General features: G+C 40.0%; 1 protein-coding gene across 7 annotated transcripts in view; it reads left to right on the top strand.

Moving 5' to 3' along the window:
• The window catches only part of PTER (phosphotriesterase related), a 144,187-nt gene that overhangs the window by 14,392 nt on the left and 105,964 nt on the right, over positions 1-23,831 (top strand). For 6 of the 7 annotated variants that reach the window (XR_005355279.1, XM_038530003.1, XM_038530002.1 and 3 more), the window contains exons 2-3: positions 21,649-22,119; positions 23,431-23,696. Coding sequence is in view for 6 of the 7 variants with exons in the window: in XM_038530003.1 (XP_038385931.1) it covers positions 21,688-22,119; positions 23,431-23,696 (698 nt within the window). In the remaining variant the exon portion in view is untranslated. Of the gene's footprint in view, positions 1-20,517; positions 20,610-21,648; positions 22,120-23,430; positions 23,697-23,831 lie in introns of all 7 variants that reach the window. The other variant, XM_038530000.1, reaches the window with a different exon arrangement.

The following is a 23,831-nucleotide window of genomic DNA, read 5'->3' as shown; positions in this document are numbered from 1 at the left end:
ATAAAAACTGGTGATCAAAGGCAATGAAAGTAAATTTTGATATGACTTCCTAATGGCAGATGTCACTGTGAAGAATGAGCCAGAAGAGGGAAATTACATAGGATGCTCAAACAAGACCTCAAGGAAGAACAGGGGAGCAGGTGCCATAGAGTTTACCTATGAAATTAAAAATAACTTCTAAAGGAAGGAAGGAAGGACGGCTAATTTGTTTATGTAATAAGTTTATATTGCTCCACAGCTTGTTGGTCAAAGTAGTTTTGAGCACTTAGAGAGCAATCTTTACCCTCATAGTGTTCCAATTAAAAAAAGCAGTATTACTGCTTTTCCAAAACTGAGCCACTGAGTAGTTCTGAGATCTCCGAGGCCCACGCAATTCAAAAAGAGGGAAATGAGCAATCCTGACTCCTCAGAATGCTTCGTCTACTAGAACAAGAAGGCAAGCAAGTCTTTAATAATACAAGAGACCCTGCCAGTTGTGGACTCCCCGGCCCTTAATGCTATTGGAGGGGAGGTATTCCCAGTCAGTCCCCCAGCAGCTCCGAACCCGCGTACCTTCCAGTTGTGTTAACTCATCCATCCATCCTGAGCGCGATCGGGTGCCTGCGATGGGCCAGTGGGGGTGCTGAACACAGGCTGGGACGTTATTCTCACTCAGACACTGAGCAGAGACGATTCCTTGAGAGTTAGGATCATCTGTGGGCAGTTCTCCCATGGTGGCCCCCGATGGTAGCCCAGGGTGAGCACCCCCCTCCATGTGAGCACAGTAGCCTGCCAGGCTCTGCAGCTGGGGTCATCTGTCCCTGACACAATGTAGTCATTCTACACATGGCTTCAATGCAGGGAGAGCTAATTAGGGCCTGGGCAGTGCTCTTCTGAGCAGCATTTCCTGCTTCTGGTCCTCCAGCAGATGCTGCACTGCACGGTGGGCCATCTCTGCTCACCCTCTTAGCAATAAACGACAAGGCCTGCTGCTCAAAGCTGGGCGGGGGAGGGTGTGTGTGTGCAGGTGTGCAGAGGGGGTGCTTCCTGTCACTAACCTGTTCCTTCTGCTTCCTCCGTGGGCTGGGGTCATGTCCACTGCTGGTCACTCTGGGGGCCTTCCTCCTCCGCAGGCCCCACAGGGAAGGCAAAGATGCAGCCAGACTCTCCTGAACCCAGCTGACTGTGCTCCCTTTCTGCCACACAGTCCTTAGGTTTAATAACAGGTTTAACCCTTTATAATTAGCAACCATCCCTCTTCAGGAACCCCTTGTGTCCTTGGCTCTCACATCTGCTATTTAATGCCTGTTACTTCCAAGTACCGTGTTTATCTCAATGGCATTCCTTGGGTTGACCTACAAGCTGTCTATAACTTGTCACACACCTGATTAGATTATCAGCTCCTTGAGGACAGGGACCACAGCGCTTTCTTTCTCTATCACAGAGAGGGGCTGGCCTATTTGATTACTGGTAGTTTGAGTCCTAAACAAACAAAAAGAAAAACCAAAACAAAAAACCTCCATGGTGTGGAAGGGCCTCTATTCAATTAAGGGTCGTGTCACAAACCTTGGTGCAAAATGCAGTGACCTTTGGAAAAGTGAAATGCTTTATTGCTGAGCATCATCTTTTTTTTTTTTTTTCTTTTTTAAGCTTTCATGCCACAATTAATCTTCTATGGTAATGCAGTGACAATGAGATGATTTCTCCGGAGAATCTATGCTAATACTATTAAAATGCTCTTACAATGTCAAAATGATTGCAGTGGAAGCATGTGGGGACTGTGCTTATGTGATTATGATATTATAGTGATGGGCGATTACCATAGGAAACTACTAATTCAACCCTGCAGGGACTTGCATTATGAAGCCATTATAACATGAGATTATAATGACACAATAACTTGCATGCACACTCGTGATGCGAAAACTAAAAGCTAATTTGAATGCGAGGAGTATTTCCATTAAATTGTAATTAAACACTGAAAAGCAATGCTTGTTCAAATTTAAGACGGAGACCTACAATCCAGAAATGGAAGTCGTGGGTAAAGGATGCATGCCAGGTACGAGCTGAGGATGGCGAGAAAGCATTCCCAGCTCTGCTCTTTGGTACTTCCCGGGCATGGAAGCTCACAGCAAAGTGGCCTCTCCAGACTTTCTCTGTGTGTGCTGGCTCTCATTACCCAGAACCAGTATCAGGACATGAGCACCTCAGATCCAACCACATTTCTAGCACCACCACCACTTCACATTGCAAGCCTTCCTGTTTCAGTTTTGAAGCAGGCACGATAGTCCCTAACTGCCTCCACACAGGAGACTCCAGCAATTTTTTTTTTCCACTCAAAGTAACCTTTGCAAAATACAACAAAATTAATTTGTGTTCTAAAACAGATAAGCACAAAGGAGAAAAAGAAAAATAAAATGTTTTAAAATTCCATCCCCTGGCAATGGCCTGTATTAGTATCTCCAGTTATTTTCTTTCAGATTATTCTCTCTGCAAAGTAGATGCATTTTCTTCTACCAAAAATTTGTGTATTACAATGCTTTTCAAACCTATTTATCCATTCTTTATATCCCTCCCAGTTGCAAGATCTATTTTTTATTCAAGAGAATCTGGTTGATAAGTTTTTGTTTGTCTTTTAAAGGTCAGCTGAAGCCGGATGATTTTACGTGTCGCCCAGGAAACTATATTTTACTGTTCGGGAGTAATATTCGGGAGGGTTTAGGCTCTGCATAATATCAGTTGCTGGATGATTCTGTAGTAAAATTTTCTGATTCTGTTAGCAACACTAAAGGTAGTTCGTAAACACTTCTCTGTTAGGAAAGTGGTGCATTTCTGAAGTCAAAGATTTCTTGCTTATTTTCAACTAATAATTACTATCTGGCTTAGGTCAACGTAAAAAGAGATTATGAAAAACTAGGAGCTACTGAACTTGTTAGATATAACCCTGCATTAGCTTGTTCGGATGTTATAAGGACACACAACAGCTAATATATACTCCTTCCTAATTACAACTAACAGAGCTTATTACTCCTTGGTTTTAAATATAGTGAAGATGAGTTTTTGCTATTAAGTATTTCGTTTGTACTTAGATATGCTGTATGCTTTAGAGTTATTTTTATTACTACTTATTGCAACGACTAATTTAAGTAGGGAAGTCTAAATTACCGGAGTCCTTATTTTTATAATTAGGAAGAGGAAAGCGCTGTGCAATTAAATGGCTTGCTTGATGTCATCTGATCAACAGTGGAGTTGAGATAGGATTTTCTGATCCTAGATAATTGTAGCTTCATCCTTAAGCCAATGAGTGATGTTATCTCCAAATAGTACTTCCGCACTAATGGATACAGGGTTATATCATGTGATGTTTATAGTTAACATCAACATGGTTAAAGATAAGAAACACTTGCCTGACAAGTTGGGAGGCTGGGTTCTAGTGCAGGCAGTCTGGGCTTCAAAAGATTAAGCATTAGCGTTTGCACTTAAAAATGAAGTCATCAAATTCAATGACCTCCATGGTCCCTTTCTGCTCAAAAATTCTGAGATCAAATAGAATTTGATATAAACTGAAATTTATATATGTTAATTTAAAAGTGTTTATAATATTTAATAAAATCTTGATTTTACTTATTTTTAAACTATTAATATAAATTCAAAACCATACCTTATTTAAAGGTGCCTGAGTGGCTCAGTCTGTTAAGTGTCTGACTTCTGATCTTGGCTCAGGTCTTGATCTAAAGGTCATGAGTTCAAGCCCCATGCTGGGCTCCATCTGGAGCCTATTTAAAAACAAAACAAAACAAAAACCCCTTGTATCTTATTTAGACATTTCATAATTTGATATGTTTTAGCAGATTTGTAATTTGTCTTAAAATGTTTTTTAATTAGAAAATGTATTGAAGTTATTAAAGCTACAGATATAAATCTATCCAAAGAAGATAGTAAAATTATAGTCCTTTGGTACACTGGCAATACTGTTAAAATATGTCAGAACTGCAGTAAAAGAAAACTTTTGCTTGCATAATTGTAAATAAATATATAGATAAATACTTGTCTTGGACAATATTTAAAAGACCTGCTTTCTGTGAATTCTTCGGAAGCAGGTGACAGTAACGATTGAGATGCCAAATTAAAATATAGTGTTGGGGTGCCTAGGTGGGTCAGTCAGTTAAACGTGGGACTTATGATTTCTGCTCAGGTCATGATTTCAAGGTCATGAGATCAAGTTCCGAGTCAGGCTCCTTGTTGGGTGTGGAGCTTCCTTAAGATTCTCTCTCTTCCTCTGTCCCTACCCTTCCCCAAACCCCACTCATGGACGCTCACATGTACTCTGTCTAAAAATAAAAATTAAAAAGAAATTAAATAAAAATAAAATAAACTTTGAAAAACATAGCACTAGATAAACCTTTCTAAATCTTCAGGGCACCTTATTTTTACGGGGAAAATACATAAGCAATTACATTCCCTTTATATTTAAATACAGATATGTGACTAGGGATTGGTTAATTAAAATTTTGTTCTTTGGCTATAGAGAATTTTCCTAATTTGGTGAGTCCTTTTTTGTAGAGAATTCCATTAGAGCATTTGTCACCTGCCATCTCAAAGTTTGGGAAGGAGAGATTATTGCTCTATGACCCATGAAGTTATTAGATTTGCCCTTGATCCCATTGTAGTAAATCCACTTTCCAGAGTAGAAATAAGCCACTTGTTATTTTATTTTTAGTACACAGAATACTAGTCTTTCCCAAAAATAGACGTTTCTGTGTCAGGTGCCACACTTTTTTAGGACTAGGCAAAATTTGTCATCTTGCCTTCTTCCCTATTTCCATTTTTAAAAAGGCTGTCTTCTAGAGACTTTCCCCCTAATTTGAGAGTCAACAACTTCTCATCAAAATGTTTAATTTTGCGTTTTTATTTTTATGAGAAACCAAAAAATTTTAAGCATAGTCTGGACCAATATAACCATCTTCAACCAAATATTGCCGTAGGATTTCATTATTCGTATCTTTGTTTTCAAGACTTCAGTGATGTGAAATTATTGCCTAAAACAACAGTATTTGCCTTTTTCATGAATTTTTTTTTCAAGCTGGGATCTGTTTTTTTGGGAACCATGACTTCATTTTCTGGGACGTCAGGCAGTGGTCAGATTGAGACAGTGGTGTCATGGTCTGGTAAAGTGGTATGAGCTCTTTCATTTCCTTTATTAGAAGAGGAGTTGGTTTATAAACAAGGTCCTATATGATAACTACATGCATGTTTGTTTTTCAACCACCTGACTTTTGAATCTATACCACTATCCTAAGGGTAGAACCAAGAGTCAGGGGGTTCATTTTCCACTCTTTTCAGTTTCTTCTAGCCCTGCAATTTGTACTGTGTCTTCAACCCAATCAGCTCTATGCCCAGTATTATCTCCTTAAAGACAGTGCCTACTCTTCCTTCTGGTCTTGCCTAGGGAAGTGTGGGAGAAGGAAACTGTGGAAAGAACTTAGCCAAACTTCTGATTGACCAGTCCATCAACAGATTGGTCATAATGAGAAATTGGGATCCTTGTCTTGTGGTCTTTTGCAAGAAAGGGGCAATGTATGTTCTCTTTAGTGCCCATTTCAGTTATTTATTAACAAATGTTGGTTGGCTCTCAAAGGAGGAACCTCAGAGGTCATGTTTTTTGTGCTATTTTCAAAGGTCTCCCAGGAAACACTCCTAGAGCCTACAGCAGTGTATTTTGCCTTCAGTAAAAATGGAGGATAGCTCATCATCCTTCTCTGAAGAATAACTCCATTTCCTCATTGGTGAAATGGGAACAATAATAATAAAAAGTGGGTTTCATCTAAAAGTATGTCCTATGGTCCAGTCTTCTAGTTGGATACTTTTCGATGACTCACCTTCTGCTAATCTCTTGCCAACTTCACAAGGACATTAGGAGATTTAATTAAAGTGTGTACAGTGCCTGAAGCTCTTCAAAGAAACACACAGCATTATTATTGTAGATAATACTTTTGATATTCCACAATCTCTTGAAGGTAATGAAACCAGCAATATAGAAAGCTACGGCTTCAATACGGGATCTTATGAGGACCTTTCTCTGATGTTACATTAATCATGGTCATCATGTGGCTTTGAAACTACAGAGTTCAATTACTGTGAACTTTCTAATGGTAAATATTTTGATTTAATGTTTTCCCCATCAATAAGTAACACATTTGAGGGATGCCTGGGTGGCTCAGTGGTTGAGCGTCTGCCTTCGGTTTAGGGTGTGATCCCGGGGTCCTGGGATCGAGTCCCGCATCAGGCTCCCTGGGGAGAAGTCAAAAAGTATTCAAGTCATGCTATTTACAGTTCACTTTTAAGACTTGACTTTTTTTTATTTCTATTTTTCCCCCAACATTTTGTTTTAAAGTATGATTATGAAGAGTACACTGCTACCACGATAATACTTTTGTAAGTTAGGGCAAAAAAGAGAGTGTTCTGCTCTTAAAGTCCCAAAGGAACAGTGAAAATTGCTTTAGTTTCTTGACTTCTCCGCTGGCCTCCTCCCACCAGCATTCAGTCTATACTCACACTGCCCATTTAATTACCATCCTGATGCTGGTCTCTTCCTGGGGGCCCAGTGCCTGTGTCGGTGCTTCACTGAGGACCTGCCATGCATCCTGTGTATGAGCCTCTACAGACTGCTTACAAATCCCAAAACAGGCCCTTTATTGCTCATGCCACCAGGATGCCTCCTTGTAAAAATCTTCTTTTCTGCAGCCACACCTAAATGTCACCTCCTCCAAAAAGCCCTCCCAGTCCCACCAGATGCATCTGGTAAAAGGTCTCCAGATGCAACTTCCCAGAACATTTTCTTTGTAACTTCTTTTTCAACATTACTGCATTCACTTTAATATCATAGGTGCCCCACTAATATATAAAAAATATCAAACACCCCTCCCCCTCCATTGAATGCTTACTGTGCACCAGGCACAGTAAGTGGGGGCTTGTTGCCCCCCACAGTGTTGGGGGCTCTTCAGCTTCCTGTAATAAAATTATTTCTTTTTCATCTTTGTTTCTCCTAGTATCCTCCTTTGGACTTACTAGATCCTTAGCAAATATTTGCCACATGAACTGAAATGTCCTCAGGTGAAATTTCTGGGTGCCTAGAAGGCAGATGTCTTTATGTTACCTTTCTATGTGCCAAGAATTTGAAGTCCAAGCTCTCCCCTTCAACCTGTAGCAGTGGCTTTTTAAAAAAATATTTCAAGGAGCATACGATAGCTGGCCACAAGCCACGATGCTATTAAAAATATCAGAGTGCTTTTGGCTGAACTTGCATTTCATCAGTATGGAATTGAAGGTGGATAGTACAAAAACCAGTCATTGGTTGAACAGACACTGAGCACCCACTTTTTGGCCAGTTGCTCCTGCAGCTCAGTTGGTACCTCCTTCCCCATGCTCAGGGATGGAATTGGGGAATTAGCAAAACAGAAGCTAGTTCTACATACACCTCTCCTTTTCATCAAGCACAACATGACATTTCTCATACAGCAGGTCAGGTTTTGGAAGTTACTAGAACAAGACGAGGTGGGCCAGAATCATTCTCCGTGCAGTGGCTCTTGGACCCTCTTCTGCAAATCCTTTTTTACAACAAATAGGCAAGTCCTGGCAACGTGAAAGCACACACATGGCACTGATTCTTCATAACTCTAATTTAGCCAAGCAGGGCGGCGAAAGTCAGGACTTTTCTAAGCGAGTCTACTGTGTGGTCTTCAAAATAAAGGACCTGAGGGGATTTTGTGAGAAACGTCTTTTAGATATACATTTATTCATGCAACTGAAAGGCTCTCCGTAACTCAAGGAAAAGTGCTTTAAAATTAAACTGCCTTAAAAAGAAATTAGTGTGGCTGATCTATACATTTAAGAAATTAGCCTTACGAGTCATTATCCAGTTTTACTCCTTGTAAAGGAAGAGCTACTGCCATGAATCACCTGCACTAATTTTACCAAGTGCTTTTAGTTTTCTGATTTATAATTGGCTTCTACCGGTTTAAATAGGAAATGTCCTTGAAGATAAAGTTGCTTGCTGTTGTATTTAATGTGCTCAAGAATCTTGCCCTGGAGCACCTGGCTGGCTCCTATGGTGGAGCGTGTGACTCTTGATCTCTGGGTTGAAAGTTCAAGCCCCATGTTGGGTGTAGACATAACCTCCAAAAAAAAAAAAAAAACTTAAAAAAAAAAAGAAACTTGCCCTTATTAGTAAGGGAAAGTTAATAAACAAACAAACTTATGTATTCCTAGGTAGTACTGTGCTGGGCGCAGAAGAAGAAGCGAAAATGGCATGTTTAGCATCTTCTGAGAGCTTGGAGTGCAAAAATAAAGGGAAAGCTATAAAAAACAAACATGGCTTCAAAATCCCATGCCCAAAAAACTTTCAGAAAAGCATTTTCCTAGCGTTTTAATAACATTTTTTGGTTGCTTTGATCAAGGAAAATAATGTGAGGTGCCATAAAAGGAACGTGCTATGATTTCAGAATTATCTATAGTCAGAAATTGATTAAATAAATATTCCAGGACAATTTTTTTTTAAGCCTTTTGCCAACAGCTGTTAACCTGTTCCTCCTTTCCGGTCCTTATGCTACTTAGATTTATAATTTCCCTGCTCCTGCTTTAACATTTTTTTTCCTTCACTCTCTGCATCTTTTGTGCAAGTTTCCACAAATCCTTTGTGGAAGAAGGCTGGCTCAACACAAGCAAGCCTAGGCATGTTAATTAAGTATTAACTATGTGCCAGACGCTGTGGGTGGCTGAGAACAGACCGAGGAGCCCTGGACTCTGCCCTCCAGGAGGTTAGAGTCTAGGGAGGGACATTAACCATTCATAGAAGAAGTGAGTTTCAAGGTAAAGGTCTGAGGGCTAGAGGAGAACCTCGACTTGGCATGTTACCCAGACTGCTTAAGCAACAAGGAACAAGAACAGGGAAAGCTGAGAATGGCCCCAAAGCCCCAACCTCAAAGCCCGGCAGAATTAGGACAGGCAAAAGGTGGTGTGTGTTGGCTCTGTAAGCTCAGAAAATAAGAGGCAGAGGCACATTCAAGGACCTCACGCAGGTGTGGACATGCTGAGCCCGAGGAGGGCCTACAGTTGAACACAGAGGGAGCTGAGTGGCCTCAGGGGCCTGGCCGGGCTCCAGGTTCAGATTTGGTTCTGGAGGTGACGAGGATGACCCCGAGGGACACTCTCTGAACCTGTGTTTCAGAAAGAGGGGGCTCTTTGTAGGCTTGGTGAAGGCGGACCAGAAGGGCTGGGAGACCAGGTTACAAGCTCGGGCCAGGAAAGTGGTGGTGCCAGGCGCCTGGGGGGCTCAGTCAGTTAAGCATCTGCCTGCAGCTCAGGCCGTGATCTCGGGGACCTGGGATCGAGCCCCAAATCAGGCTCTGTGCTCAGTGGGCAGCCTGCTTCTCTCTCTGCCTGCTGCTCCCCACAGTTAAATAGGCAAATAAGATCTTTTAAAAAAAATTAAAAAATAAAGTGGTGGAGCACCTGGGTGGCTCAGTGGTTGAGCACCTGCTTTCGGCTCAGGTCATGATGCCGGGGTCTTGGGATCGAGTCCCGCATCGGGCTCCCCGCAGGGGGCCTGCTTCTCCCTCTGCCTCTCTCTGTGTCTCTCATGAATAAATAAATAAAATCTTTAAAATAAAGTGGTGGTGTTTACAGCATTTAGAAACCGAGTCCTTGTGGGTGAGGCAGGAGTCTGGGATGACACTTGGGTTATTTATTTATTTACCTAGACAGTTGGATAGATGTAGTGTCGGAGAGAATGTAGACAAAGCAGGCCTCTAAGTTCTGCCTGAGGACTACACATGCTTGGCATGTAGTAATCCTCCACTTAGGGTGGCTATCATTGTAAGCGTAGGCTAATAAATTCATCTGGATAATTCTAACGGAATCCTCTAGGAAGTGCTGTTCACGATCGATATTTGGCATTCTCTAGCAGACTGGTTCAAATCGCAACTTCTCAGCTCAGTGACTCTGATAAGTTTCTTCCCTTTTCTTGGCCTCATCTTCCTCCTATAGTATCAGCCTGGCAGAGTTTAAGTGAGAACCTGCGATGAGAGAGATCAAGTGTTTTGCATGGCACCTGCTGCACAGTAGAAGCTCAGGAAATGTCAGCTTAGTGAATGAATGAATAAAGGTATCACTGTTGCTTCTCAGCCTCCCAGTGAGGGTGGGGGTTCTCTCTAATTGAGAGCACAGGGTCTTACACTTAATGGATGGCCAATAAATATTTATTGAATCTATCATACTGCTCTTTCATCTTTTCTGATTGTTTTTCTCCTAACCTGTTGAAGGCTGTTAACTGTCTTTGAAAAATATTTTTTTAATGGTTTTGTCCTTGTGAGGTTTATCTTTTACTTAAACCTTATTTCGTTTGATCCCCCTTTTTTCACTTATAAACGAGGACCCACATTTCATAATTTCTAACATTTTCCCATAAAATGTTTCCTTGACAATCCCCCATCTGCATGCCTAACCTCACACAAAGGGACATCCACTATTGGGATCTTGGTCCTTGAGTGACTTGACTGTGATAAGAATTGCTTGGAGTGTGGAACCTTTTCTAAAATTCTCATTGTGCTCCAGGACTTCCACTAGCAAAGATCAATCCATTAAGTATTTGGTAAAATAGCTCAAATTTAATCAAAGTGGACCAGACTTGCTGCAAATACATGACATTTGATCAGAACTATTTGCACACGAACTTATCCATTCTCAGGCGTGACTGGAAATTAGCAACTCTGTGATAATAAAGAAGAATTTGAAATAGCTCTTGAGTTCATGAATCTTTGTGTTTCAGATGGAGGATTCAAAATATGTATTCTATTATTTCACATGTGGCATTCGTATAAGCATTGACTAAGTTTATACTGGTGTGAAATGATCTTTTCCCATTTTACTCCCTTTTACTGGTTATAAACGAAAGTAGATAAACATTTTTTAAAAACTTGCCCTGGAAAATACATTAAATTGTAATGAAGAAAAAAATGATCTATTTTGGCTCCTTCTACCACCCAAAGATACACATAATATTTCTAGTTAAGCTCTACATATATGTAGATACATGCACTCTCTATAAATTTATAGTACTTAAAATACGGTTTCGTATTTTGCTGTTTCAGAAGTTAAAATAAGAGCATTTTCCTGTATCATTAAATAGTCTTTGAAAGTAGAGCTTGAACGTTTGCATAATGTTCCATTATACATGTAAACATTCCCGTACTATGAGATATTTTGGTCGCTATTCTAAATAATGCCGTAATGAAATCATTGTGCGTAAATATATTTTACATGTCTTTAAATATTTCCTTAAGACAGATCCACCGCAGCAAAGTAACATTTTGAGACTCAAGCTACATATTGCTAAACAGCGTTCCAGAAAAGTTGAGCAACTTTGCACTTTGACCAGTGTTGTGTATCACATGGTCCCCAGACCGCTACTCACTAAGATCTATCTTATCTCGCAGAAACCAAAGAGTGCACTGGTTGGTCAGATTTGTTTTAACTGCCTCCCAACTGATACTTTCTGTCCTATCCCCCCACAATGTGACTTTTGGACACTTTTAGGACTAACTTGCTATTTAAAAGGGAGTGCTGTTTTCCCTGAAGCATAAAGCTAGATTTCTAATCCCGAAAAATTTCAAATGGTTGTTTACACTGTTGGCAGTAATGCTGAGTTCTTTAAATGTGGCAACCATTTAAAATATTTTTATTATTTAGTATTGTTCACATAAAATTAAAATCAAGCATCCCTCTCCCCTGCTGTGTGTTAGGGCTTATCTAGCAGCATTAATTCCAAAGAGATATCCTAGTTAGTTGATACTTGGACATTTGGACAGCTTTTTGAAATTTAGGCAGTTTTCCATTATGTTGCATCCTCTGGAAATTATTTTTAAGAGATCCATCATGCTTTAGTTTTAATATGTAGACATGAGAATTTTCTGCACGTAGCCACCGCTTTCTTCATTTATCACTAAAAATGAATATTTTAAACTAGATTGTCACCTTTGTCTATAAAAGAAGCCGTAATTATTGGTGGGATATCCTAGCCCAAAGGGATTTGGGGTATAGTTTTTTTATTTGAAATTCCTGTTCCACTTACAAACTTCAACCAAGAAAAGAAAGAAAGAAAATTTTTAATCTTACTGGGATTTTCGAGTTAATGGCAAATTTATTCATTTCAGAATGAAACTTTTGACTCCCTCATCCTTAAATAAAGGCATAAACTAATTACTTTTTCACTCTACTCAGTGCAGTTCAGGTTCACAGATGAAAATCAAACGCTGGATACTATATTAACACAAAGGACACACACATAACACACAGAGAGAACATGATGGAACAGAGACCAGTCCCTTACCAGATCAATGCGGTACCACGTGATACGTGCTAGAACACACTACCGATTACCTCACATGATACAGTCACTAGGAGCATCCCTTCCCCTGCTTAACAGGTCACTCAGATAAACCACATCTGTGCTCTGAGGAACTGACCACTCGACAACCAATTTCCATTCAAGCATTCCTAGTTCCCTGGGCGAAGTTCTGTGCCTGCCTAGCATCTCAGCATCTATTTCTTTCTGTCTGGTTGATGGTTGTAAATATTGATAGGTATCAAGCAATGTGATGCAAGTAGATTGCAAAATAAAACTGAAAACCTTAAAAAGACAAGTTGCAGTGAAGTTGATGAAAGTGATACTAGAGGAAAGCTAAAACTCCATACAAAGCCCAGGGAGCATGTGACAGAGTTAGACGCTTGTCAATGCCAGAGGAGAAGCTGGCACAGATAGTACGTCAGGATAAGTGCTTCACAAAAGAATAGGTTGCATAGCAGCTGCTTACTAGAGGACCCCGGTAAAAAAAAATGATAAAGCCTTCAGAAGTATTTTTGCAAAAATAACCTTTTTGCCACTGGGGTGCAAAAGTCAAGGAACGAAGTCATATCACAAAATTTTGTTACCCCCAAATCCAACATTCAATTACTTCTTTGTTCTAGAATTAGGACAGGTTTATAATTATGATTTATTTTTTAAAATTATGACTTATTTTTATAATACTTCTTTTATTTTCTAATTTGAAATCTTTTTTTAAAAAACAGTATTTATTTGTTCATGAGAGACCCAGAGAAAGAGGCAGAGACATAGGCAGAGAGAGAAGCAGGCAGAGAGAGAAGTCCCCAATGTGGGACTTGGTCCCAGGACCCTGGGATCATGACCTGAACCAGTCTTTTAATATAACCTCTTATGTGATGTTGGTCTCTCTATATTTTGGTTATCTACTGTTGTGAAACAGGCCAGCCCAAACCACAGGTTTCAAATGACCATTTTATTATGTCCCAGAATTCTGCAGGTTGCCTGTAGCTGGGCTTGCAGTCATGTGGGTTCTTGGCTGGGCTAGAATGTTCAGGATGACTCACTCATGGGTCTGGTACCTTCTCAGGGACAGTCATAAGGCTGAGCTCAAGAGGGACCTTGGGGTGATGTGCTCTCTCACTCCCCATGTGGCCTCTCCTTCTCCACATGAGGGGCAGCCAGACTTCTTACATTGCGGCTCAGGTTTTCCTGAGTCACAAAAGCAGAAGTGACTTCCAAAGACTTGGGTCCCAAACACATAGCATCACTTGCGCCACACACTGTAGGTTCATGCACGTCACGAACCAGCTCAGGTTCCACGTGGAAGGGGGCTGCACAAATATGTGAATGTTGGAAGGCACCATTCACTGAAAGCCATTGATGGACACCAGCTAACACACTGTGTTAAGTACATTCATTTAAAAAGGCATTTCTAGTACTAGTTGCCCGTGGAAAATGAGGACCCCCTAGAGCTGTAATCACTTTAGTGGGTCATTTCCTAAAGCCTAATGAGCTGTGATGTCAATTGTAACAGTCAATCTGCTTTTAAAGATCACAGATCTCAAGTGAAGGAGTGCATTTATAAGCAGATTACAGCCTCAATTTGATAAACTTCAGCCCCTTATAATTAGCTTTGTCAAAGAACAAGTTCCGGTGTATTTGCCTAAGGATCCTCAGCAAATGTTTGGAAAATAATTTAAAGTTCAGTGTATAATAATAATTTTGAACATTTGCATGAGATTTATAATTTAGGTAGTGCTTTTAGGTATCACCTTATTTGTTTTCAAATCTTACATGGCAGATATGATTCCAGTTTTCAAGTAAGGAAACTAATGGTAAATTCTAAAATGTTTTAAATTTTTAAATTTTTCGGTTACATGGGTAGGAAACATTGGAGCCAAGTTGAGGATTCTTTCAAACCAGCCATCCTTCCCAGAGTTCTTTTAAACTGAGGAGGATCAGGTGCCTGGGTGGCTTAGTGGTTGAGCATCTGCCTTTGGCTCGGGTCGTGATCCTGGAGTTCCAGGATAGAGTCCCACATCAGGCTCCCAGCAAGGAGCCTGTCTTTCCCTCTGCCTGTCTCTCTGTGTCTCTCATGAATAAATAAATAAAATCTTTAAAATAAAATAAACTGAGAAGGATCTCCAATGGAAACCCATTCATTCTCATTCCATGTACATGTGTACATGTATTCACATGTATATAAACTATACATTAAAATAATTCTTAATAATTACAGCCTTCACTGATAGTTAATGAATGAAACTGTTAGGTAATGAGTAAAACTGATAGGTAATGAATGAAATTCATTCTCATCACATATATATATGTGTATGCAAATACACATTTTAAAAACCAGTCTTGAAGTACACCTTCATTGATAGATGAATGTTCTTCACTGAATGATCTTTGGAAGGTCATTACACATTTCAAGCTAAAGAATATAACAGAACAATGAATGTCATCTGGAACTCATCTGGTCCAACCCATTCATTTCATAGATGGGTAAAGAGGTTCAGAGTGGTTAAGTTACTTGCTCCAAATCACACAGCTATCTAATGGAAGGGCCAAGAACTCTTGACTGAACCTACTGTTCTTGTAACTAAATCAACCCACTTCAAGAACAGCCTTCCAGATAATTGTGTGAGGAACATAGACACTTTATATGTTTAAAACATGAATTCACCTGGAGTTAAAAGCAACACAAGTCATAAGCTCTTTAAGTGACTAAATGCAGTTAAGGACCAGCCATGCAATTTGCTGCAAATACTGGTATTTCTTCGAGCTATCTAGTACTAAGAATCCATGGGAGAGAAAAGCTGAGAATTAACTTCAGTATAGAGAGCTTTCTCTGAGGAAAAATAAGGTATGATCGTTGCATTCTGTGACTTGTTACATGTTCCACTCCTAGGATTATACTAGTAGTAAAATCAAGGAATTTACATCAAACATTCTCACAGAAGTGAGTGTGGAAACTTTTTCTGAGAATGAGGGGTTGAGATGAGCTAAATCTTGTTTTTTTTCAAGTGAAATAACCCATAAAGGTCAGTTCTGTAGACAGCATTTGGACAGCATCGTGCTTGTCTCAGCTCCAATGTTACTGTGACAAGTAGTGAGTTATGTTGCATTTTGACCTGAATAGAGATCCAGTATGGAGATTCCTCAGACAACTAAAAAATAGGAATGCCATCTGATGCAGCAATTACACTTGTAGGTGTTTACCAAAGAATACAAAAAGGCTAATTCAAAAAGATATATGCACCCCTATGTTTACTGCAGCATTACTTACAATAGCCAAGTTCGAGAAGGAACCCAAGTGTCCATCAAGAGATGAGTGGGTAAAAAAGATATGTTACACTGGAATATTACTCAGCCATAAAAAAGAAGGAAATCTTGGCATTTGCAAACTAGATGCACCTAGAAGGCATTATGCTAAGTAAATAAGGCAAAGACAAATACCATAGACTTCACTTATTCTGAAATCTAAAAAACAAAACCAGATACAGATTCTTTATTAAAAAAAATACCTTATTTATTTATTCATGAGAGAGAGGGAGAGGCAGAGACACAGACAGAGGGAGAAGCAGGCTCCATGCAGGGAGACTGAGGTGGGACTCTATCCCGGGACTCCAGGATCACACCCTGAGCTGAAGGCAGGCACTAAACCACTGAGCCACCCAGGGATCCCCTCAGAAACAGATTCATAGACACAGAGAACAAACTGGTGGTTGCCAGAGGGGAGGCCATGGGAGGATGGGCAAAACAGATGAAGGAGATTAAGAGGCACAGACTTCTAGCCACAAAACACAGGGATGAAAAATATAGCATAAGGAATACAGTAATATTGTATAATATTATAATATGATGACAGGTGACAAGTAACTACACTTATCATGGCAAGCGTTTCATAATGTATATCATTGTTGAATCACTAGATTGTACACCCAAACTAATATAGTGCTGTATGTCAACCGTATTTCAATTAAAAATAAAAAATTTAAAACTAAAGTCAATTAAGCTACAAGTTCCATCCCAATAGTTGAGCAGCCTAGTGTGACTGCTGACCTTAAAAATTACTGGACTGAACTGACCTATCCTTTTAGATCAACTGTTCACATCAAGTTGCTCAGGACCAGGAAGGCCTGAACCAACCCAGGGGAGGCACCCACCTGTGAATGCCTTTGTCCAGGAGTGTCATTTCCTGGGTACATCTTTTTTTTTAATTTATACTTTAAAAAAAAATATTAGAGAAAAAGACAGAAACAATAAGCAGTGGGAGAGGGAGAAGCAGGCTACCCACTGAGCAGGGAGCCCGATACGGGACTTGATCCTAGGACCCCAGGATCACGACCTGAGCCAAAAGCAGAAGCTTAACTGACTAAGCCACCCAGGCGCCCTCCTGGGTACATCTTCATCACCATCTTCATATTTGTTACTTGAAATTTGGAAATACCTCAGATGTCTCTCCAACTTCCTTAATCAAATAGGAAAGAAAAAGAAAAAGGCAAAAAAAAAGAAAAAAAAAGAAAAAAGAAAAGCTGGGAATGAAACCCACCATTTTCCTCTGAATACAAGATTCACATTGCTCATTTGCACCTCTGAGTGGTTTTGTTTTATTTATGTCACAGTTTTAAGAACTTGCTGGGTCCCATTATTGCTCTGTGTACTGAAGTGGCTGGATTTCCTTCTCCTTGTGCAGGCTTGGTTATTGATTTTTTGACAATGCTTAATATGAAAAGTTATAAATCTCCATGGAGTAGAGCCATATAACCATAAATAACTGGGCAAGTGGACATGCACCGGGTGTGAGGAGGAAATCGTGTCGCCATTGTTCAGCCACCAGACCAATGCTGTTTGAGAGGAGACATGCCACAGGTTTGAACCTGCACATGATGGAAGTATTCAAACAAGCTTTAAAAAAAATATTATGTGGTTTTAAAAATATTTTGGTCACAAATCAAATGTCAGCTCTAAGTGCAGTGTTTATAGACTACTGCTGCTCTGTGTGATACAACCCATAAAAGATAGAAGCACCAGCATATTTGCACCAGAAGGCAGTTTTTTCTTAGGAGCCCATTACTTGGAGGATACTTTTACAGCACCAGCAAGTCCAGTTAGAAACTTCCAGTATCTCTTACTGCTTCTGCTTTCTCACCATCTCCCCTGGTGTCCTCTCAGACCAAGCCAGCACCTGATTTTTTTTCCCAGATTCTAGCAACACCCTGCTGGTCTCTGCAGGCACACCGGCCCTCCTCCCTCATCCATTCTCCGTGGGGCTGCTAGTTATTCAGTTCATATTTTCTCTGCATAAAACTCTGAAATGCTTTCCTATAAATATATATAAATATATATATATATATATATATATATATTTTTTTTTTTTTTTGTCAGGTAGGGTTTGATCAGGGAAAGAAAATACCTGGAGGTGAAATAGAACAGGATTTATTAGAGAGATTCGAACTTACACAGTTCTTGAGGAAGTGAGCTGAGAATCAATTCACCCAACATCACCTTGCCAATCTGACTACTGAATCTAAAATTGCAAAGCAGATACCTTCAGCCAGGTCCAGGACCAGGTGTGGTGGAGGCGAGGGCAGGGGAGAGGCACTGAGTCTATGGAATCTGGGAGGACACTCATTCATATGTAAAATTTTCAGGAAGTCCTATCCTCTGAAATGGGAAATGTAACCTAAATGAATATTCAACTCAGGGAGACTGAAAAATCACAAATCATAAAAAATCATAAATAAGCATAATGGCCAGGGTGAAATAACTGTGGCAAGTATCTCGGGGAAACAAAACCAAAATTACCCCCCAAGCTACCCACCCACCACCACCAAATCTTCAACAGTTTGGCAAATTTGCTCTATATTTTATAGAAGTTAATTTATGCATAGATTTTCAAAAATGACACATCCTACATATTGTCTCTGGTTTCCAGCTCAATACTACTAACAATACTATAGAACTACTGGTTCTCTCCGTTTTTTTTTTTTTTTTTTTTTTCCGTTAAAGTTTGGTGCTCCTTCCTGCGTCTGTACCCGCTGGGATTAGCAGCATTGCTTCCTCTGAGCGGCGGTCCGGCGATTGCAGCCTAGCCTTGGTGTCTCTGCTCAGGTTTCCCACCTGAGGTCCAAGGCTCCTGGCAACTGCGTTCACAGCTCTGCTGGCTCTCCCCACTGCCTGTGCTGCAGGTGTGTGCAACCTCACGCTTCCCGCGGATGCCCTGCAAAATGCCTGAAGCCTGCTTTTTTTTTTTTTTTTTTTTTTTTTTTTTTTTTTTTTTGGTGAGGGTCACTCCTGTATGTACAGTTGTGCACGGGCAGCTCTGTGCCCATTACCATCCTCCTAACTCTGAATCCTTACCTCCATGGTGGAAGGCGAGTGGTAACCCTCTGCTGGTACCTGAGCCGAAAACAAATGTTCAGGCTGAATGTGGGTGGAAGAGCCACCTTGTTCCTGTGGGAACCGCGCCGCCGCGCAGCAACCATGCATATTCCATCCAACTGAAAGGCACATTCCAGCTTAGAGCCACGTCTGCTACAGGTTTTTTTCTTTCATCCAGTCTCATCCTTTAAGTATGGATTACATTGGGGTTTTTTTGTTGTTGTTTTTTGTTTTTGTTTTTGTTTTTGAAATGCAGATAATTTAATGGAATTTACTTGATTTTCCCCTCTCAGGGTCTGACTTCAGGAAATCAAATTACAAAGTCATCATCACATCCTAAATTTATTGCAAACTGACCTGCAGGCAAAAGGATAGAACTATTACATAAACACTTCCATTCCATGTATATATCTTAAATAGAGGAGGAATTCAAACAAGAATATTGTGAGTGCTGGTTATTTTTCTCTTGTACCATAGAAAAAATGTATAAAAATTATCAAAAAGCTAATGTGCAGGGTTACATTGTTTGTGATCACAGGAGGCAGCAGAGTCGCTCTGCCTGAGGAATTTCCCAGGAGAGATGACATTTCTTAAGTGGGTTTTTTTTTCCCCCACAGATTCACAGGTTGTGAGCTTGAAACTTCCTAATATTGCTCTTTCAAATCTTTATCAATTAACTATGCAGTTTGGTACTTTTCTCCTAAAAGTGCTAATATTATTTGTTTGTTTTCTTCCTTCTTAAAAAATGAAGGATAGGTGACACACAGTGATAGTGATCAAGTTTCATCAGTTTCATCCAAATTTCTGGCCCCCATGAGCCAACAGGAAGGAAAGAGTCAATCAACCCATATGGAGATTGAATCAATTATTAATGGAACTGTGGTTTTCTTTCAGCAGAATAAACTAGCTACATATTCCTTGGTCTTGGTAACAGGGAATAAGGCACTGAACAGTGAGGTCCTAGACATCATCGATGAAAATCCTTGCCCTGTGCAGTGATTGGCAGCTACATAGTGACTCTAAACAGATGTCAGCTTCTGTCACCAAGTGAATTATTTAGATGATGGAAGCTTGTCTTGCAGAAGAGCACCACCAACCAAAAATGAATGGCCAGGCTAGCCACAAGTCCTACCGTTCTTTGCCAAACAGTGGAAATCAATTATTTAACATTATGGACCAATATATATCACATTCCTGGGTTCCAGATGTTTGCTGTGGATTGACGTAAAACTGCCTTTAGCTTGGTGCTCCCTTCCCCCCCAACTCGGGTCTCTTTTCACTTTGTCTCTTAAATGTACTACACCTGCTGTGAATTGCTCCCCTAAATGATCTCCCCTCTAACCAAATACTTCCTCTGGAAAAAAAAATCTAGGGAATACATAGTATTTCCTTCTACTAGCAGAACAGAGCTATTATTCGGTGACCTTATGGGCTGGGTGCCAAACCTCTGGTATCCTTTTTTACCTGTGGTATCTCATTTAATTTTAAGACTTCCTATGATAGTCTAGGAACTATTAGAATTGTTATTCTAATTTACAGGTAAGAAAACTCATGCTCAGAAGGTCAGGGAGGTGGGGAAAATGATTTCAGATGTCTTTTTAAGGAACAGCAAAGGCATTTTCTGTTACTTGGTTCCCAGGGAGTTTGTCACCATCCTCCGAATGTGAGCGGCTAGTGCTCTGTGTAGACCACTGTTTCTGGCAGGGGGTTCACTCTTGGCTATGAAGGTGTTTGTCTTCATACTTTGAGTTGTGCCTTCTTCTTTCCAATAGAATCCCTTCATTTAGGAAACATACGGACACATGAAAGCTCTGGAATTGGGGTTTTTGTTGTCAGTGATGGAAACATGGTGAACCCTTAGTAGGTAGGTGTTACAAATGAAAATAAATGGAGAGGTTTTTACTCTTTGGAGACAGCAAATTTCAGTTTCAATAAATTATAGTCACTTTTATTATAATGAAGGATTTTTGCTTCTTTAAAAAAAAAGATTTTATTTATTTTAGAGAGGGGGAGAGGAAGCAAAGGGGGAAGGGCAGAGGGAGAGAGAACCTTCAAGGAGACTCCTTGCTGAGCATGGACTACACACCACCCCTAGGATAGGGGACTCAGTTCCAGGGACTGAGCTGAAACCAAGAGTTGGAAGCTTAACCAACTGTACCACCCAGGCACCCTGGATTTTTGCTTTTTTGAAGTATTTCTGAGTATGAGCCCTAGACAAAAGAAAACATCCAGAGCAGAGAGGTTTTTATTCTTGTTCTTTTATTATTAAACCTAGGCGTGCCCCCCCATTTTTTGGGGGGAATAATCTGTGAAATCATTAAGTCAGAGATGTTTGTCCTACATGTGTTTATATCTACAATTTCTGGCACATGATGGACTTTCAACAGAAGTTTGTTCACTTGGACAGTGAATGAGCAATGGAATGATCAGTAGCCTCAGCATATTTAATTCATTTGAAAAAATGACAAATGAGAAAAGTTCTGATACAAGGCTGTTTTTGGTGTAAGTTATTAATTATGGGTAGTTTTTTTAAAAAATGGAGATTATTGTTGAATTAACCAAGGAAGCATCATTGTGACTAGTGAGATAAAATTAAGCAAAAGGAAACAGTGAATACCAAGAAAAATTTTCAGTAGATGAGGCTGGGATTAAATCAGGCAAAGGAGTCCCAGTGGAAATGGCCAGGGGACATTTAACACCATGCATGTCACTTAAGGCTGCAGTGAGCTTAAACAATTTACTAGAGACGGACTCTGGCTTTGGCAGGATGATAAGTGGGATCATATCTCTAGTTTCATTGATTCTCTTCCTTACGCAGGTATACCTTCAACAGCCTCCCAGCCCCTATGGACAGAATTTATGTGTGTGTTAAATTTTCTGACTCTAGTTTTCTTTTTCTCCAGAAAACATTCTTTTCAGAGAATCTCCTGGTATCATCGGAAATGTCTTCCTTAAGTGGGAAAGTCCAAACTGTTTTGGGCCTCATAGAGCCAAGCAAACTGGGCCGTACTCTGACCCATGAACATTTGACGATGACCTTTGACTGCTCTTACTACCCACCTCCTCCATGTTATGAAGCTATCTCCAAGGAACCTATTATGATGAAAAATTTATTTTGGATTCAAAAAAACCCTTATTCCCATAAAGAGAATCTTCAGCTGAATCAGGAGACGGAAGCCGTTAGGGAAGAACTGTTGAATTTCAAAGCCAAAGGTGGAGGGGCTCTGGTAGAGAACACGACTGTTGGGATTAGCCGAGACGTGAAGACTCTAAAGTGGTTTGCAGAGGAGACTGGTGTCCATATTATATCTGGAGCTGGGTTTTATGTGGATGCAACTCACTCTCCAGAGACCAGAGCCATGTCAGTGGAGCAGGTGAGAAGCCCTGAGGTCTTTGACAATATTTGTGCGTAAATTCAGAAAGGCCAGAACTTCCAACGTTGGATTATCCCTACATGCCATCTCCATTGGGGAATGTCACAGACTCAGAGGTAGCTGGGCATGCTACAGAAATTTGCTAGCTAGCAAAGACATCTGCCAGTTGGGACCCAAAATTAGGAACATTTCATTTCATAAAGAAAAAGAAGCATCAGGGAGGAGATCTTAACCCACTGGTCACGGGAAAATCCAAAGCGTTGACATTTAGATTTGGATATACTGTATATGTGCTCAGTAATGGTGCCACAGCCTGTTTGTAAACCTCATTTTTCCATGATAAATCCCAGTTATGTAATCTCAATTTTCTTTCTGGATTTTATAATAACCAGCAATAAAAATTCACTGTAGGGTGAGACTTGGCAGGCAGAGACTTGGCACATTGGCGAATATGTTTCCTTCTTTTACAAAACAGGAAGGGTAGGAGAAAATCATTCCTGTTTTTGTTATCATATGATCTTAGGCAAGAATGGGCAGAAGGAAGGAAATCTTTCAGAGATAAAAAGAAATAATTATGTGCTCTTCTGTGCATGCCTGTATGTGTTTATGCATGTTTATACCTATTGTCTATATTTGTGTGTATCTTCCATTGCCTGCTTGACAGGCATAGAAGGTCAGCCACAGTCTGCAAAGATTCAGTCAATCATTAAAATCTTTGTATTTCAAAACCTTATCTGCATTATTTTCCAACTGGGCCTCTATCTTTTTACATGCTTATTATTATTTGAGGACTATCCTGAAGTCAGCTATTACACATGCTCCCAACCACTTCTAGTAGTAATATACACACGAACCAAAAAATGTGATATTAGTATTGCGTGCTGTGAATTCTCTATGCTGTATGAGCTTAAGGACTGCGTCAATAAGGGAGAATTAAAGGATTAGTTGATACAGTTGACGTATGTTCAAGGGCAGTCTTTTTATGTTCTAGATGTTCCTTAGGTGAAATTATACATTTTTTCTCATCTGAATGTACTTTCATGAAATCACATTTTTTTCCCCTACAGCTTCTTAAAGCCACAAATTTCTTATTAAATAATCACAGTAAGATATTACTGAATCTCTGATTTAGAATAACTTGTTGAATTAGAGATTTGGCCTTTCTCATTGACCAATATTAATGGAATGGATGGCGAATACATTTTTTAAAGAATGACTGACCAAAGGAATAAAGCCAATGACATACTGTGGTGACTCTGGGTTGATAAATTCCACAGCCTATAATGTATTTTCTTTCCCGCTCTTCCTTAGCTTACTGATGTCCTCACTAATGAAATTCTCCATGGAGCTGATGGAACTACTATCAAGTGTGGCGTCATTGGAGAAATTGGTTGCTCCTGGCCTCTAACTGAGAGTGAGAAGAAGATTCTTCAAGCAACAGCTCATGCCCAGGCTCAGCTGGGCTGTCCTGTTATTATTCATCCTGGAAGGCATCCAAGTGCACCGTTTCAGATTATCCGCGTGTTGCAAGAAGCAGGCGTAGACATCTCCAAAACAGTTATGTCCCACATTGATAGGTAAGCAGACTCTCTCCAAAGTAGTTCAAGTCACCAGATGATTATGAATGATCAAATTAATATCATCAGATTAATGAAATACTAATCACCTACAGAAAACTACTAACCACCTGGATGATAGTATTTATAAAGTTT

Source organism: Canis lupus, chromosome 2 (genome assembly GCF_011100685.1).
Source record: "Canis lupus familiaris isolate Mischka breed German Shepherd chromosome 2, alternate assembly UU_Cfam_GSD_1.0, whole genome shotgun sequence".
NCBI lineage: Eukaryota > Metazoa > Chordata > Mammalia > Carnivora > Canidae > Canis > Canis lupus.
Note: the sequence above shows the minus strand (reverse complement) of the source record. Positions and strands in the feature narration are given on the sequence as shown.